This window comes from Buteo buteo, chromosome 12 (assembly GCF_964188355.1).
Source record: "Buteo buteo chromosome 12, bButBut1.hap1.1, whole genome shotgun sequence".
Taxonomy (NCBI): domain Eukaryota; kingdom Metazoa; phylum Chordata; class Aves; order Accipitriformes; family Accipitridae; genus Buteo; species Buteo buteo.
In genome coordinates, this window is record NC_134182.1 from 25944844 (window position 1) to 25960108 (window position 15265).

The following is a 15265-nucleotide window of genomic DNA, read 5'->3' on the forward strand; positions in this document are numbered from 1 at the left end:
TGTCTGCTTAGGCACTTGACTGTCAGTAACTCAGTATATCTGTAGGAGGTTTTAAGCATGTAGTTAAGTGTTTTGTCTAATGAGGCCAACACTTGAATTTTTTTGATTCTAAGACCAAGTAGAAGGAAAAAAACCTAGTAGTCTAAATTGTAAAACTGTGTGGACAATGAAAGACATACAAGACAACTGTCTAGAAAATAAAATTGTAAGAATTAATTTCACTTTCAGTACCTCCACCAATTTTTATTGCTTTTCACGCATCTTTTTCTTGGATAAGCCCATTGACATTTCATTTTAGCCAAAATTTCTCCAAGGGTTTTGTAGTAAATAGCTTAAGCGTTCTACATCAGCAGCAAGCAGTTCTAAATGTGTGCACCTTTCTTGAGACTGGTGGCTGCTAGCATGTCTGTGATATTAAAACAGGTTATCCCTGAGGTTTAGTGGGCTTAAATACATATTTCTGAACCTGTTTAATAGGTTATTTAAAAAATATTGCCCTAATTTTCCACAAGGAAAAAGGCAGTAATGAGGATTTCTGAAAGTATGAACAGGAGAGGCACATGCTGCTTCTTTGTCTTAAATTGTTCTGCAAATGCTGAATGACACTGTTTGGCTCTGATGCTTTCATCCTAACTTTGAGCACCTGAAAGCTCAGTATTGCTTGAAGTCAACAACAGGCTGACATTCTTTTGGATTAAATCTGGAACAGGGAAAATGTACCATGCCGCAGTAATGAATTTTGTTATTAATGCACTCTAGGGATATTCTCATTTGATTAGGTACAGTACAAAGACTTTCAGTATTACTGTAATCACCTCTACTGAATAGTTTAGAGACTCACTCCTTAGGAATGATTTCAGTTTAGATTAAAATGCAGAAAGGATATAGCATGTGGTAGTTGCTGAAATATGTTTGGGACATCAAAGCATTAAATTGCTAATTTTTCTTGTGCAGATAGCTTTCTGGTTTGCTTCTAGGTATGGTAGTGGGAAAGAGAAAACCCGTGTTTCTTGGCTATTGAACTTGTTTGGGTCTTAAAATGAACAAGTGCTATTAGAAAATTTACAGAAATTGCAGTAAAACAATTTGGGGGCTGTTAGCATTAAAATCTCCTAAGTTTTGCAGGATAACAATGTAAATTTATGCTAGCTCTTAAAACACAGAAGCTTTTAAATATGCACATTTAGGTTACAATGTTATCAAATACCATGTCTTCATTTCAACAGTTGAATATATATGCTAGTAAAGACTGAGTTGTCACAATCTAAATATTTAAATATATCTTAAATTACTAGGCAGCAAGCTTCTGTCAGACAACAGTGTTAATATATACTGTATTTTCAAATTATTTCATTATAAAAATGAGGTGTTTAAATTGACAATTTGCAATACATTGATTATAAACATCCAATATAATAGACACCTTCTATATTTGTAAGATTTATAAAATTACATTACATTAAACTGTTTATTGAAATAAAAGGTCTTAACTTCTATAGTCCAGAAGAGAACTGCAGAGACAAACTTCATTTTTGACCCACTTTCTTGTGATGCCTAGGTTGCAGTTCATAGACATGCTGTGAATTTTTACTAGAGGTTTCCTACTGGTTTAGCGTTAGTGTATTTTAAATAATTGCTAGTGTATTGTGTAGTAGGAAAGAGTACTTTTATTACCTATTTCGGACTTGATTTTGCATGTGGATCTGCATGGGTGGATGAAATGCACATTCACAACATGATCTTTGTTACATTGATTTTGTAAGCTTTTCTAATACTTTTTGAAAACGTGCAAAGATAAGGTCAGCATGCAGCGTAACAATCAAAAGTACTAAATGGTTGAAGCAGAAACTCATGTACTAGTATCACTGGCTTTGTGCATATTTTTATTCTTCATATCAGATGTACTTCGGTTTGTCAAATCAAGACTCTATGTTTGGTATTGTCACAGTTCATTGCTACATTCAGTGATTAACCTGGAGATACATAGAGGCATTCCATTTCAGAAGACTTATTTTAATCTTGATCCTTTAATCTTTGGTATTTTTCCCTGTTCACAAATATGCTGAGTACTGTATGTCTGATTGAAAAGTATTCCCTCATACTACATCCTATTTCTTTGCCCAAAACAGGTCTAAAAAAGACAAAGCTAAAGCAGGAGTAAAACCAGATACTTCTGATCAAGAACCAGAGGGACTGACACTTTTGGTACCAGACATCCAAAAGACTGCGGAGATAGTTTATGCTGCTACCACCAGTTTGCGCCAAGCAAACCAAGGTAAAATAGAAATACTTTTATAGATACTGTACAGTATTTATTTTTAATACATTTGTTAACAACTAACTTACAGATTAGCTTAAAAGGAAGAAAAAGTACTTCCCTACTGCCCCCAACCACTGACTATATTTTCAGAGGTGGCTGGAACCTTGTGGTAGTCTTGACTATTTTGATCGGGAAACAGAATAATTCAAGCAAGTTACAGTACACCTCATGACTTTTAGCACAATTATGTAGCAACTTTTTTTTTTCTCGGCAGAATACAACATACATGACTTTTAATAGTAAAGCTGTTAAAACTAAATCTTACGAATTAGATTAACTCTTAACTAGATGAATGCAGAACAAAAATAGTAAATCATGGATTGAACCTGTAGACGTTCAAAGGACCATCTCTCATTGTCTAGTAAAGAAAACTAAAGATTAAGTAGTTCAAAAAGGAGAGTGGATTTTAGAGGCGTGTATAATCAGCTTCTGATTTTGGAGAGTGCACCAAGAATACATGTGTGCATGTCCCTCCACATAAGCATATGTCATACTTCCTATTTTAAATAAAGAAAAAAAAAATTAGAAGAAACAATACAAGAGTATTCATAGCAGCAGCAGTCATGAATTATTTCTGAGCTGAGATTATGACCTTTATTTCCTTTGAGCTGTTCAGATAATGAAATATATGGTAGTGAGAAGAACAGATTTGTATATTGTGAGTGAACCCCAGTTTTGAGACTTCTCTGCAAACAAAGTGACCATAAAATGTCATTTCAAGTTAAACAATCCCCAAATGCTTGCTGTACTTGTCTCAAAATTACATGGTTAACTACAAATAATCACCACATTTTATATAACAGAAAAGAAGATGGCTGAATACTCCAAAAAGGCTGCTGTGAGGCCCAAGCCTTTGTCTGTTTTACGGTCTCTTGAAGAAAAGTATGTGGCTGTCATGAAAAAACTCCAGTTCGGTAGGTTGAAAAGTGTGAATATTTGTGTTTTAGAAAGCAGATACTGAAGAAATATGTAATCTGTTGGACGGAATCCCTAATTATTTTTTAGAGTTACCAACTTTTTTACATATGCAACCAGTAATACTTTTCACATACGGAAAATTACGTAAGTCTGTATTTTCAGGTTACCAACTAATATACTCTTTGAACTAATAAGAAATGTTTTAAGCATACACTCAATTAATTCAAGGGGCCAGAAGAATTCACTGATGGTGTTCATGTTTTCATTCCTGTAATGATTTGTGAGTTTCAGTTCTCAAATTATATTGAACGTTAGTAGATTTTTTTAAAGCTCAGATATGACCGTATATATATGTTTTTTAATGTAGCTTTTATTTTTTAAATGGAATAGAATTCAGATCAAAACATGGTTTTTAAAATGAAACTGCAGTAAACTTCGTTGTGTCCTTTCACGGAGTGCAATATGTTGCATGTGGAAAATGTGATGGGAATCAGTGCTTTTTTTTGGCCATAAAGGGAACATGTTCAAAAAAAATTCATAAAGAACAAATAGTATCTCATCCAAAAAGAGCTATAAAATTATTGCAAAAATATGTTCTATGAGTATTTTTTGAGTTGCAGTGACAGCATTTGCAATAACATTTCTTTGCTGTTGTATTTGTAAGGGATTTTACTCGCAAATGTTTGTGGAGTGTATGCCAAGAATAGGAGGTAGGGAAGTTTGTATGGTAGCTTTTCACCATGGCAGCCATGCTGCAGATTTTGCATAGTAAGTGTTTAAAGAAAACCAGCTTTTTTATGATTCTTTAATAACACTGCAACCACCACACAAGTAAATACTGCTGGCAGTCTGTTTCATGCTGATTCCTTTATTAGCATTATTATATAGTCATAAGTATCATTATCTTCCTGGTCTAGAGTAGCTGGTAGCTTTCCAAATCAGAAATGGTGTACACTCAAGTTGCATGGGAAAGCTTGTAAATTTGCTGCAGAAATTAATTCAGCCCAGGACTGTTACTGTTTTGTTTTCTGTGATCACTGTTAACTCACAAAATACGTATTTTTTTTGCATTATTATAATGCAAATTAAACTTTCCTGATTTTAATACTCAGAATCTGTATCCAAGACTAATCCATTATTAATTTCACTGTTTTCCAGATGCATTAAAATCTTCTTCTCTTCTAGATACATTCGAAATGGTTTCTGAAGATGATGACGGAAAATTGGTTTTTAAAGTAAATTACCACTACATGTCTCAGGTAAAAAATGCAAGTGACGCCAACAGTGCTGCCAGAGCCCGACGTCTTGCTCAAGAAGCTGTGACTCTTTCAACCTCACTGCCTCTCTCATCTTCATCCAGTGTTTTCGTACGTTGTGATGAGGAGAGGCTTGACATTATGAAGGTAAAGAAACAAAGTTATTTTTATTTCCCTCTTTCAGCTTGGCATATAAATGTTTAAGAAGATGCCTTAAATATTAAAAAAAAAACCACCAGAAGTATTTCATGTGTACTTTAATTGCTGTCCAAACTACAGCTTAAGTAGTAGTATTTTAGAGTCTGATCCTGACTTCTTAGTAACTTGGCAGGGGGTTGGGAGAGTCCATCTATCCTAGGAGTGCTCCTTTAGCCAAGGAGTCTTCACAGAACAAGGTTCATTGTTCTTCAGCTATTTCAAAGGGAAAAGTTTGATTTTTGTTACTCCATTATGGTCAATATGCATCTTTGCATATGACCATTTAAGTTGATTAAAACCAGTAGGTATGGAGAAGTATCTCTGGACCTGAAGTTTGAAGAAAAATTCTATTAATAGCATCCAATAGGGGGCAGAGTTTTAGCTCCTTCTGTTTTGTTTTCCATTTGTAATCTGGAGACATGAACATTAGCAGAGGGCTTTACTTACCCAGAGTATCAAAATGAACAGATTGACAGCCTGCATATGATTATGATGTCTAATGGTATTTTCTGATAAGTAGCATGTGGAAATAAAATGCTTCATAAAACTTACAAAAATCTCAACTGTGTGACAAATATAAGGGTTCTTTTGAAAACTGTCATCTTGTTTTTTACAATGGTAGGTTCTCATTACTGGTCCTGCAGACACCCCTTATGCAAATGGTTGCTTTGAATTTGATGTATATTTTCCACAAGACTATCCTAATTCCCCTCCCCTTGTGAATCTGGAAACAACTGGAGGCCACAGCGTGAGATTTAATCCAAACCTCTACAATGATGGTAAGGTAGGTCAACTTTGTTCTTGTGTATGGATGTAACAAGGAAGTGAAACGGATTAAACTTTTTTTCCATTTGCAATCAAATGATCAGCCACTCCTAATATACTGGAGGAAGCCATTTGTTTAAAACTGATCTTCAAACTGAAATGAAGAGTGATTTAACAGTTTCAGATGGGAATGATCTCCTTTCTGAATACTCTTGGAGATTTTTTAAAGCCTTTATGAGCTGGATTGGACCAAAAAGCAAGTAATTTTGAATTCTTTTCCACCTTCTTTGCTAAATTAACCAGGCAGAAATCTATTGGCTAGCTGAAATACCCTTTCCATGGGCAAAGTATGCTTCATGTCAGCTGCAAGTGAATGTGATTGCCAAGTGCCTTGTCTCTCTTTTTCCATGTGAAAGTGCTTTTTCTTGAGGGAAGATAAAGACTTTCCTTAACCTCAGTATCCTTTATAAAAGAAAATGTAACTTTAAAATATGGACTTAATGACAGTTTTCTCAAAAAATAGTAAAGCTTTTAGAAATAATATTAAAAGTTAAAACAAACAAGCTTTCCCCCTTCCTTCCCGTATCTCCTTGGTATGTTGTGGCTCATTCTAAAGGCTCCAAAAAGCTGAGAGAAAGTCAAGTGCAAATCAGGCAGATGCAACTTCTATTTGTATTAAAAATCAGCACATGTGAAGTTCGCTACAGAGATGGCTGTGTGTATGTCTCCACTGAAGCACAGACCGACAAAATAGCTTTGGCTGTAGCACTATGGCACTCCTTCAGCTTCTTTTTTGTGTAAACATTTAATCCATAGGCTAACGCTTTTCCCTTATTCCACTGTCATTCATGGGTTCCCCATGCTCCCTGTTTTCACAAGCTATAATATTCCTTTCCAGTACTAGACATGGGGTTTTCTCTTAACATGGATGGAGAATGTAATTCATACTGGAGACATTATCTCCTTTTTTCTTTGCCTAGCATTAAGTCTTGGCAAATACTTCCCTCTAAATTTCTTCTGTTTATTTTGTCTCTTTGTGTTCCCTATCGTTGATTGTTCCATTTCGTGATAAGGTTCAAGAACTCCATAGGCTTCCCTAAAGTCCAAATCAGTCATAAAAGTTAAGTATTTTCAATTCCTTGATAGTCTGTGTGACAGAAACCACCTTTCACATCCTTAAGCAGAATTATTGTCTCTAAAAACCACAACAGTAAATGTTAGAACAGTATTTAAAGAGGAAAGTAAAGAATCAGATACTATTCATGATTCATTTATTTTTGGAGCCACCAGAATCCATACATTTTCCTTGAAGAAAAGTAATCTATCTTGCCTTGTTCATTTATTAACATGCTGTTCTTGCTTATCCACATTATTTTTGTCTGCTTTCATTTTAAGTTAGTTTCATAGGAAACAAATTTGTCTTTTAGAATGCAGTTATACAAAAGTTTGTCAAAAAAAAAAAAAGTAATGTTAACATTCTATTCTGCCCAAGCAGAACAATTTTATCATAATATTTGTCTGTGGTATTAATAATGTCACCTTTTCAGGTGTGTTTAAGCATACTTAACACATGGCATGGGAGGCCAGAAGAGAAATGGAATCCCCAAACATCAAGTTTTTTGCAGGTGAGCATTTCTTCTTTCTCTTCAGTACATGTCATTTAGGAGTAGTAAGTGGTCTGTCAGTCCTAAGGATTCTTTTTCTAGAGCGTTTAAACAAGAATTTTCTTCCTCAAATAAGGATAAATAAGACAAAAGTCCAGAAAACGTCCTTGGAACACTAGAAAAGAAACACTGTAGAGTAGACAAGTTCTTCAAAGTGCTTTTTCCAACCAATATTTCTATTGGTCTTGTCTTGAAGAGTGGCTGTTCATGTGTGCAGCTTATTCCTGCACTGCTTGGACTTTGCTTGGATGATTTCACATACTTTAAAAAAAAAAAAAAAAAAAAAGAGAGAGAAAGAAAAAAAAGACTGGAAGGTATACAGAAGATGGAGCCAGACACCTCTTAAAGTTGCAGAGCACTAGGACAAGTACCAATTGACACAAGATGGGACATGGGAAATTTTGATTAAATATTAGGAAAAACGTTTTCACTATGAGGGTGATCAAACACTAAGACAGGTGTCCAAGAGAGATTGTGGAATTTCTATCCCTAGAGATATTAATGTTCCCTCTTCCTTCACGGGTCAATTAGGATTTGGAGATCTAAATTGTGGTTCCTTACATAGTGTAACTCTCCCAAGATACAACTTCTTAATCAAGAGATGAACTGAAATTTTGGACTGTAACTATAAAATCAGTGTAGAAAGGTGCAAGTATTAAGAAGTCTTATTTTCACTAAAGTCCTTTTTCTTAAATTAAAATGTTAAATTTGATTGTTAGAAATCTCATGCAGCATTTGAGTTTCAAATTTAGAAGCTTTTTTAGGGTTTTATTTTGAAAAAAGTAAGAAAGCTGTTGGAAAAAGTCTCCCCCTATACTGGGAGAAAAACACTTTATAGCTATTAAATGGAAAACAGCTGTAGGACTAAATAAATTGCTTGGAAAGAATTAAGCACTACATGGGTTTTTTTGGCTCAGAGATTAAAACATTGTCAGACCGCCCAAAATACTTCAGAAATTAACTTTTATAACCCAAATGAAACTGGAAGATCAGTTTAGAGTTTCTCATTCATTACAATTATAATTCAAAGTAACAACTGGTTATAGAGGCCAAGAAAGTACAATGCTGCATAGTGTCAAATTTCTTTACCATAGCTATTTAAAAATACGTATGTATCTAAAATACCAAATTTAAAAAAGCAAAACCCAACTACTTACAGACATGTTATGTACCTGAAGCCTTGGACCCAAAGTACTCTACCTGGGCTTAGCACATTTGCATTAATATTCTGCCTTTTTTAGTGTCGTAAGTGGCCATTTTCTTGCTGGAACCTGATTTGCGAGGCACATTCTGTATATTTTAATGCATTTATCCATATTTTGATTTTTAAGTGTAACACAAAATAGCCATGGCTGCTTCTGGTTGAATGCATGGCAGCCAGGGGAGACAATGTGATGATGTGCACAATACCATGTAACAGCAGCTAGCTGGAGCACCTGCCTGAGAAACAGAAAAACTTGTTTAATTTTTCTTCCCAGCCCAATGGGGGATGCTAATTCACATTTCCCAGTGCACAGCCATGTGCCCTATCCATCAGGATAAAGACTTAGCTGCCCTAGATTGCCCTTCTGTGATATAGTTAAAGCACAGCAACTACACAACTACAAACAGAAAGTGTCATGGCACCAAAGGGGTAAGGGTGTGTTTCCGTGAGGTGATGGTGGGACTGAGATCAACCTGGGTCATTCAGCTGATCGTTGGGCTGTTGCTTTGATACAAGTAACTGGTTTGGCATTGTGTCTATGGAGTGAGTACACTTCACAGAGTATGGAAAGCTGCAATGCTTTTGTGCTGGCTTTGCCACAAGAGAAGCTCTGAGAGAATGCCACACTTAAGCACAGAGCACAACTAGTTGTTGGGACACTGCCCTGTGAGAGAACCGAAGTCCTGAATTGTTGCTGACAAGGTGTTTGTCAGATGTAAGCTGTACGTTCTGCGTGTTCCAAGAAAAAGAAGGACTGTTGTCTTCCATATCTAAATTCACAAACTGGGCTGCTAAATTAGGGAATGGCTTCAAGCTTTAAATTGTATCTAGGCTGGGAGGAGAGTCAGTTCCAGAAAGAACTGCCCTGACATTTTTAATCTACTGCAGTGGATGTCTTGCACCTAAGTATGCCAGGTACTGGAAATGCCATTCTTTGGCATGAAACATATCATCAGTTTTTCAATATTTCAGGAGATGAAAGTGTTCAAATCACTTTTTTGAATTCTTTACAGTTCTGGAACTAGGTTTGCGTCACAGAATTGTAATCCCTAAAATTCTTGCTGGACTTGGTCCTAAGTACATAAGAAAAACCTATCCTTCATTTTTTTAAAAAAAAAAAAGTCAATTATATCTTTCTACCCACATAACAACGTTTTTTGCAGTAACGTAATTCTTATGAAGTACAACAAGTTGAGAGGGACGAACATTCTAATACTGGAAGAATAGCAAGCCATCAAATCATGAATATGCAGTACATATACATTTGGATTCTTAAGTGCCCTATGTATCTATTTAATTCTTTTTTTTATATTAGGAGTATTTGGGTATATAGTTAAATGCCTTGTATGTATGTTAGCATCTATTCCCACATGTACTTGATAATAAAACTGAAAGGGGGAAAATTGTCATTTCCTTATCACTGAATAGTTGGTGCTTTGTTGATATAGTACTGAAAACATTTTTTTTCCTAAGAGAAATACTGAGGTTTTGTTTTAATGACACATGACACAGTGTTGTATGTAAAATCTGAAACTAAAGGGCTAAAAATATAAGTACATCAATTGAATGCATTTGAAAGAAAAAAATTGGAGAGCATATATACCAAGATGAATTTCAGTGGTTTGCATTTCACCTCCCTTGTTCCTTTTCCGTCTAGTTCAGAATTAGAATTAGTAAGCTCAGCCACAGGAAAAGTTCAAGAATTGTTGACTGAGAACTTGACAAATACACTTTCTTTCACAAAAGGATGCAATCAGACATCACTTCCTTTAAACATTTTATTTATATTTGTATTTTTGTTGTTTTTTAACATATATTTGTCATTTTCTCAGTTGTAGGACACAGTCATAGGACTTACGTATTTAATGTGTAGTAACAGTTTCGGTTTGAAAGCACGGATGTTCCCTACTTGCATGTAGCCTGTATTACAATGACAGTACTTTGCCATAGAAGTGGTTTTGGAGTGGGATTGAGTGCGCCCTCAGCAAGTTTGCCGACAACACCGAGCTGCACGGTGCGGTTGCCACGCTGGAAGGAAGGGATGCCATCCAGAGGGACCTTGACAGGCTTGAGAGGTGGGCCCGTGCAAACCTCATGAAGTTCAAGAAGGCCAAGTGCAAGGTGCTGCACATGGGTTGGGGCAATCCCAAGCACAAATACAGGCTGGGCAATGAGTGGATTGAGAGCAGCCCTGCAGAGGAGGACTTGGGGCTGTTGGTTGACGAGTAGCTCAACATGACCCGGTGATGTGCACTCACAGCCCAGAAAGCCAACCGTATCCTGGGCTGCATCAAAAGAAGTGTGGCCAGCAGGTCGAGGGAGGTGATTCTGCCCCTCTACTCTGCTCTCACAAGACCCCAGCTGGAGTGCTGCATTCAGCTCTGGGGCCCCCAAATAAGAAGGACATGGACCTGCTGGAGCGGGTCCAGAGGAGGGCCATGAAGACAGTCAGAGGGCTGGAGCACCTCCCCTGTGAAGACAGGCTGAGAGAGTTGGGGTTTTTCAGCCTGGAGAAGAGAAGAATCCGAGGAGACGTTATAGCGGCCTTCCAGTACCTAAAGGGGGGCTACAGGAAAGGCGGAGAGGGGCTTTCTTGTAGAAAAAGAGAGGGACATGGGCATGTAGTGACAGGACAAGGGGTGGTGGTTTTAAACTGAAAGAGGGTGGATTCAGATTAGATATTAGGAAGAAGTTCTTCACTGTGAGGGTGGTGAGACACTGGAACAGGTTGCCCAGAGAAGTTGTGGATGTCCCATCCCTGGCAGTGTTCAGGGCCAGGTTGGATGGGGCTTTGAGCAACCTGGTCTAGTGGAAGGTGTCCCTGCCCATGGCAGGGGGGTTGGAACTAGATGATCTTTAAGGTCCCTTCCAACCCAAACCATTCTATGATTCTATATAAGGTAAGCAAAACTATGTATATTTGTAAAAACAAGTGGGTGGCACATTTTTAACATTTAGTTTCTTTGCTTGACAGGTGTTAGTGTCTGTCCAATCCCTAATACTGGTAGCAGAACCATATTTTAATGAACCGGGTTATGAACGATCAAGAGGTACTCCAAGTGGTACCCAGAGCTCCAGAGAATATGATGGAAATATACGACAGGCAACAGTCAAGTGGGCAATGCTTGAACAAATCAGAAATCCATCACCATGTTTTAAGGAGGTAGGTTTTGTGAAATGCAGTAAATATCTTGTTTATTTTTCTTGTTTGAGTGTTAAGATTAATGCAAGTATTTGGAAACATCATGCATGAGATGTCTATTTTAGCCTCCTTTTTATTCCCTGGGGCAACTGACTCTAGAGGCTGAAGTGAATAAGGATGTACCTAACTTCACAGATTCTTTTCTGGGAAAGGGGAATGTACACAAATTGGGACTGACCTGTAGGGAGGCTTGGTGCACAGTTTGATAAAACATGGTTCATACAGATGGGCTCATTCTTCATGCCAGGTGGTACCTTTTACATTTCATGTGAAAGCTGTTCATCAGCCTTACAAATGGGCACTCAGTGTTTTGTCAGTCAGCATATCTAACAGGAGGTATTTTTCCAAGAAACGCGAATTTGGCGCAAGTATTAGGAAGCACTTTGGATACACCAAAACAATGCAAATTGGAAAAATACTTTAAAACAAATACCAGCCTGAATGTAATTTATGGAAGGATCCACAAAGTATCTGTGCTAAACTAGAAACCTATGCCTTTGAAAACAACTGTCTTGATGCTGATGGAAGTAATACTAACCTTCATGCATTCACACTATCTTAAAAAACTTACTTGAAAGAAATCAAATTTGTTTACATTCCTGAAAATAGACTAATTCACCTATAGTATCATAGAATAATTTAGTTGTTAGGGACGTCTCTCAGCATCTCTCGGCAAACTCCTTTCTCAAAGCAGGTCAGTTAGATCTCAGGGACTTGAACATATATGAGAAAGGATTCAAGGAAAAAGATACACTAAGCAAGAGAATCTGTATGAATATTAATGCAAAATGGTTGGTCAAACATGAGTCATCTCACAGTAGAACCAGCAAATACTTAGAGAAAAACACATTTTACTCTGAACTACTAAAACTGTTGCCTCTTCTAAATTGAGGTGTGGAATCATTTCGTAGCATCACCTATGCTTTCAATTGTTTGCATACTAAAATTCTGAAAAAATATAATTATTTTAGGATTATGCACATTGCTAAGTATGGCATCTGAGTGAAAGGGTAGTCTCCCATCCCTTCCTTGCTGTCCATAAAAACATTGAATGCAAAACCCTTTTTCCATTACAATTACTGTGTCTTGTGGAATAAGAAACCATAGACACTTCACCTGCATGACAGGAGTTAAATATTTTATCCACATGCAGGTGGAAAAGGATGTGCAGTGTACTCTGGTGTCTTGAATTAATGAAGAAAAACACGGTGGTTGTTCTAAATTACCTCTTAATGTTTTACTCAATAAGCTGAAGACCATGGTAAAAATAATATCATGACACATAATCACATAACCTCTGCTAATAGGTCCTTTTTTCCTAAATGTAACAGTTTCACTTTAGCAAAAGAAGTTCTCAAATTACAGTAAGTTTAAATTAATTGAAGATACCAGAAGGTGGTGGGCTCCCTGACAATAATGCTCCATCTTTCTTTTCACATATACAGAAATGAAGGATATGCAATTATTACAGTATTTGGTAAATTAATCCCAGTTTGCTGTTACTGCACTTTTCAAAAGAATCTCAGCAGTACTGTGCTTACTCTGCAGCTTAGCTTTTTTACTACTCATATGAAAAAGGTAGCTTGTAAGCTGACATCCTGCCCCTCTTCAGGAAGGTAAAGTAATAAGGTGTATCCAAATGGTGGTGGTTCAATGGAAAACCAATAATCCCCTGAGAACAGATGATTTATGCACAGCACATGTTACCAAAGGCAGTTGTTGAAAACCATACAACTACTAGTGTTCTAAAGGTGGTGTGCAGCTAGGACTGAGTTAAGCTAAGCCACACACATGTAAAGGAAAAGTAGCATTAAGAGGTAGATATCAGTTTGCAGAGGTATCCTGAACATTTGAAACCACCTTCTGTTACCTGTGTACCATCAAGAGTTTTGCTGCATGGAAGAGAACTGGCCAATACTTAAAAGCTTGCATCCAAATTGTTTTGTTCTGGTTTAGGTAACACAGTTTTCCTCATTTCCGAAGATACAGTTTTCTGTTTTACCCTGTGTTGAGGTCTTTAGGACAGTATGATGAAATCCTCAAGATTCTGAGAAGAAATTTGAAGCTATGATAGCCTGCTTCGGTAAGGAGAAGTTTGAGGCTAAGATAGCTTGCTTTTGTGTTAAAAACACAATCATACTAGCTTAAGCTTGGGGTCCTACCAAGTGCCTATCAACTTGTGCAACGTGAGAACTCCCTTTCTACTTCTCTGAATACATATTCCCCATCATTATGTGAAGTGGCATGTATCTATCTTTACATATCAAAAAATGGAAATTATGAACTGGAGAGCATTAGATTTTTCTCTGATGCAATAGCTGAATTTTGGAAGAATGCTAAATTCCATCTGCAGCCCCATCCAAATGAAAATGCATCTCTTGTATAGATTATCTGAGCACTTCTCTGAGAGACTAGCTTGTTGTTCAGTTCTCTAGGTTTTTTGTTGGGCTGTGTTAGGAACCTTAGCAATGATGATCATTCAGTAACATAAATGTAAAGCCTGAAAGTGCCTGAAAGCTGAGGTCTAAGAAAGAACGTACATCCTTCAGCTCCTAAGATCTTTTGCCTTCACAAATCTGAGCTGTCTCCCCTTCAGTGTCTTAAATGACAGGTAGGCTCAGGAAATCTAAACTGCCAGTCTTTGGGATTTCTTCCAAGCTCCATTATGGATATAAGGAGTGCATCCAGAACTGGAGTCAATTATGCTTTCAATATGCAGTTTTTCTTTAGACAGATAGTTATATTCTCTAACCTCTAGATGGAAAGATGATTTTGTCAATTATGTTGCAGTGTTGCCAAGAACTCTCTGTCCTCAATAAAATTTCTTTGATTTTATTGTTTCTTTTACCAGGCAGAGTTTTAGAAAACTGTTTAAGACAAAGCCAACACTAGAGTTTCACAACTTTGGGGTTTGATTGGTTGTTTTTTTTAAACTCAAATGTGTACAGAAATACCAAAATTACTATGCAATCAAATACTGGTTCCCATGCGAACTGTAAGCAGCTCAACTACTATTGCCTGGGAATTGTAGTGTCCCCAGAGGTGTGCTGCCTCTGCCTAGGGACTGTAACTGTAGCAACAACTTCCATAGCAGTTAGTATGATCCCTCTTCTCTATGCAGAAGCATGTTATTTTCCTATGCTCATACTGTTGACAGTGTTTCTGCTTACCTGTTTTCTGTTCAGGCAGCAAGTGGTTAGTGATAGGGGAAGACATGGTGCTTATAGTTCCTGCCTATGTTTCTTTAATAAGGACTGTGAAAGCAACAATAAAAGCCTTAATACTGTATCTGAGTAACCCTGCCCCTATGCAAACATAAATGTCCATACCTAGTGGCTGCACAGTAAGATAATCTTTGAACTGAAGAATGCGTCTAATGTACTGCCATCACTTTTTCTTTTCCCTGCTGTGATACTGTATTTCTGGCACTCATTTACCCTTCATCCAGATAACACAAGTGAACGCTGAAATGGCAGGCTGCACATAAATTGTAGATTCATACAGACTGGAGAAGACGTCCAGGCCAACCACCTCCTCAAAACAGTATCAGCTGAATTCAGACCAGGTTCCTCAGGCCTTTTTCCAGTTGGGTCTTGGAAAACTCCAAGGACAGAAATTCCACAATGTATCTGCAACCTGGTTCAATGCTGAATTATCCTCATACTGATTTCCCGCCCCCCCTTATATCCAGTTAGACTCATAGGGGTCTTGCAGATTTTGTATTGTTGGAGTATATGG

At 37.1% G+C, this 15265-nt stretch overlaps 1 protein-coding gene and 1 long non-coding RNA gene across 11 annotated transcripts in view; one reads left to right on the forward strand and one right to left on the reverse strand.

Moving 5' to 3' along the window:
- BIRC6 (baculoviral IAP repeat containing 6) overlaps positions 1 to 15265 on the forward strand; it is a 186114-nt gene that overhangs the window by 168938 nt on the left and 1911 nt on the right. For 8 of the 9 annotated variants that reach the window (XM_075043120.1, XM_075043115.1, XM_075043117.1 and 5 more), the window contains 6 exons: positions 2130 to 2275; positions 3124 to 3234; positions 4424 to 4641; positions 5315 to 5476; positions 7005 to 7082; positions 11300 to 11488. In XM_075043120.1, the coding sequence (XP_074899221.1) occupies positions 2130 to 2275; positions 3124 to 3234; positions 4424 to 4641; positions 5315 to 5476; positions 7005 to 7082; positions 11300 to 11488 (904 nt within the window). The other variant, XM_075043122.1, reaches the window with a different exon arrangement.
- Positions 5700 to 15265, reverse strand: part of LOC142038088 (uncharacterized) — a 39242-nt gene continuing 29676 nt past the window's right edge. For both annotated transcript variants that reach the window (XR_012652513.1, XR_012652514.1), the window contains one exon: positions 5700 to 7382. This is a non-coding gene — a long non-coding RNA (uncharacterized LOC142038088). The remainder of the gene's footprint in view (positions 7383 to 15265) is intronic.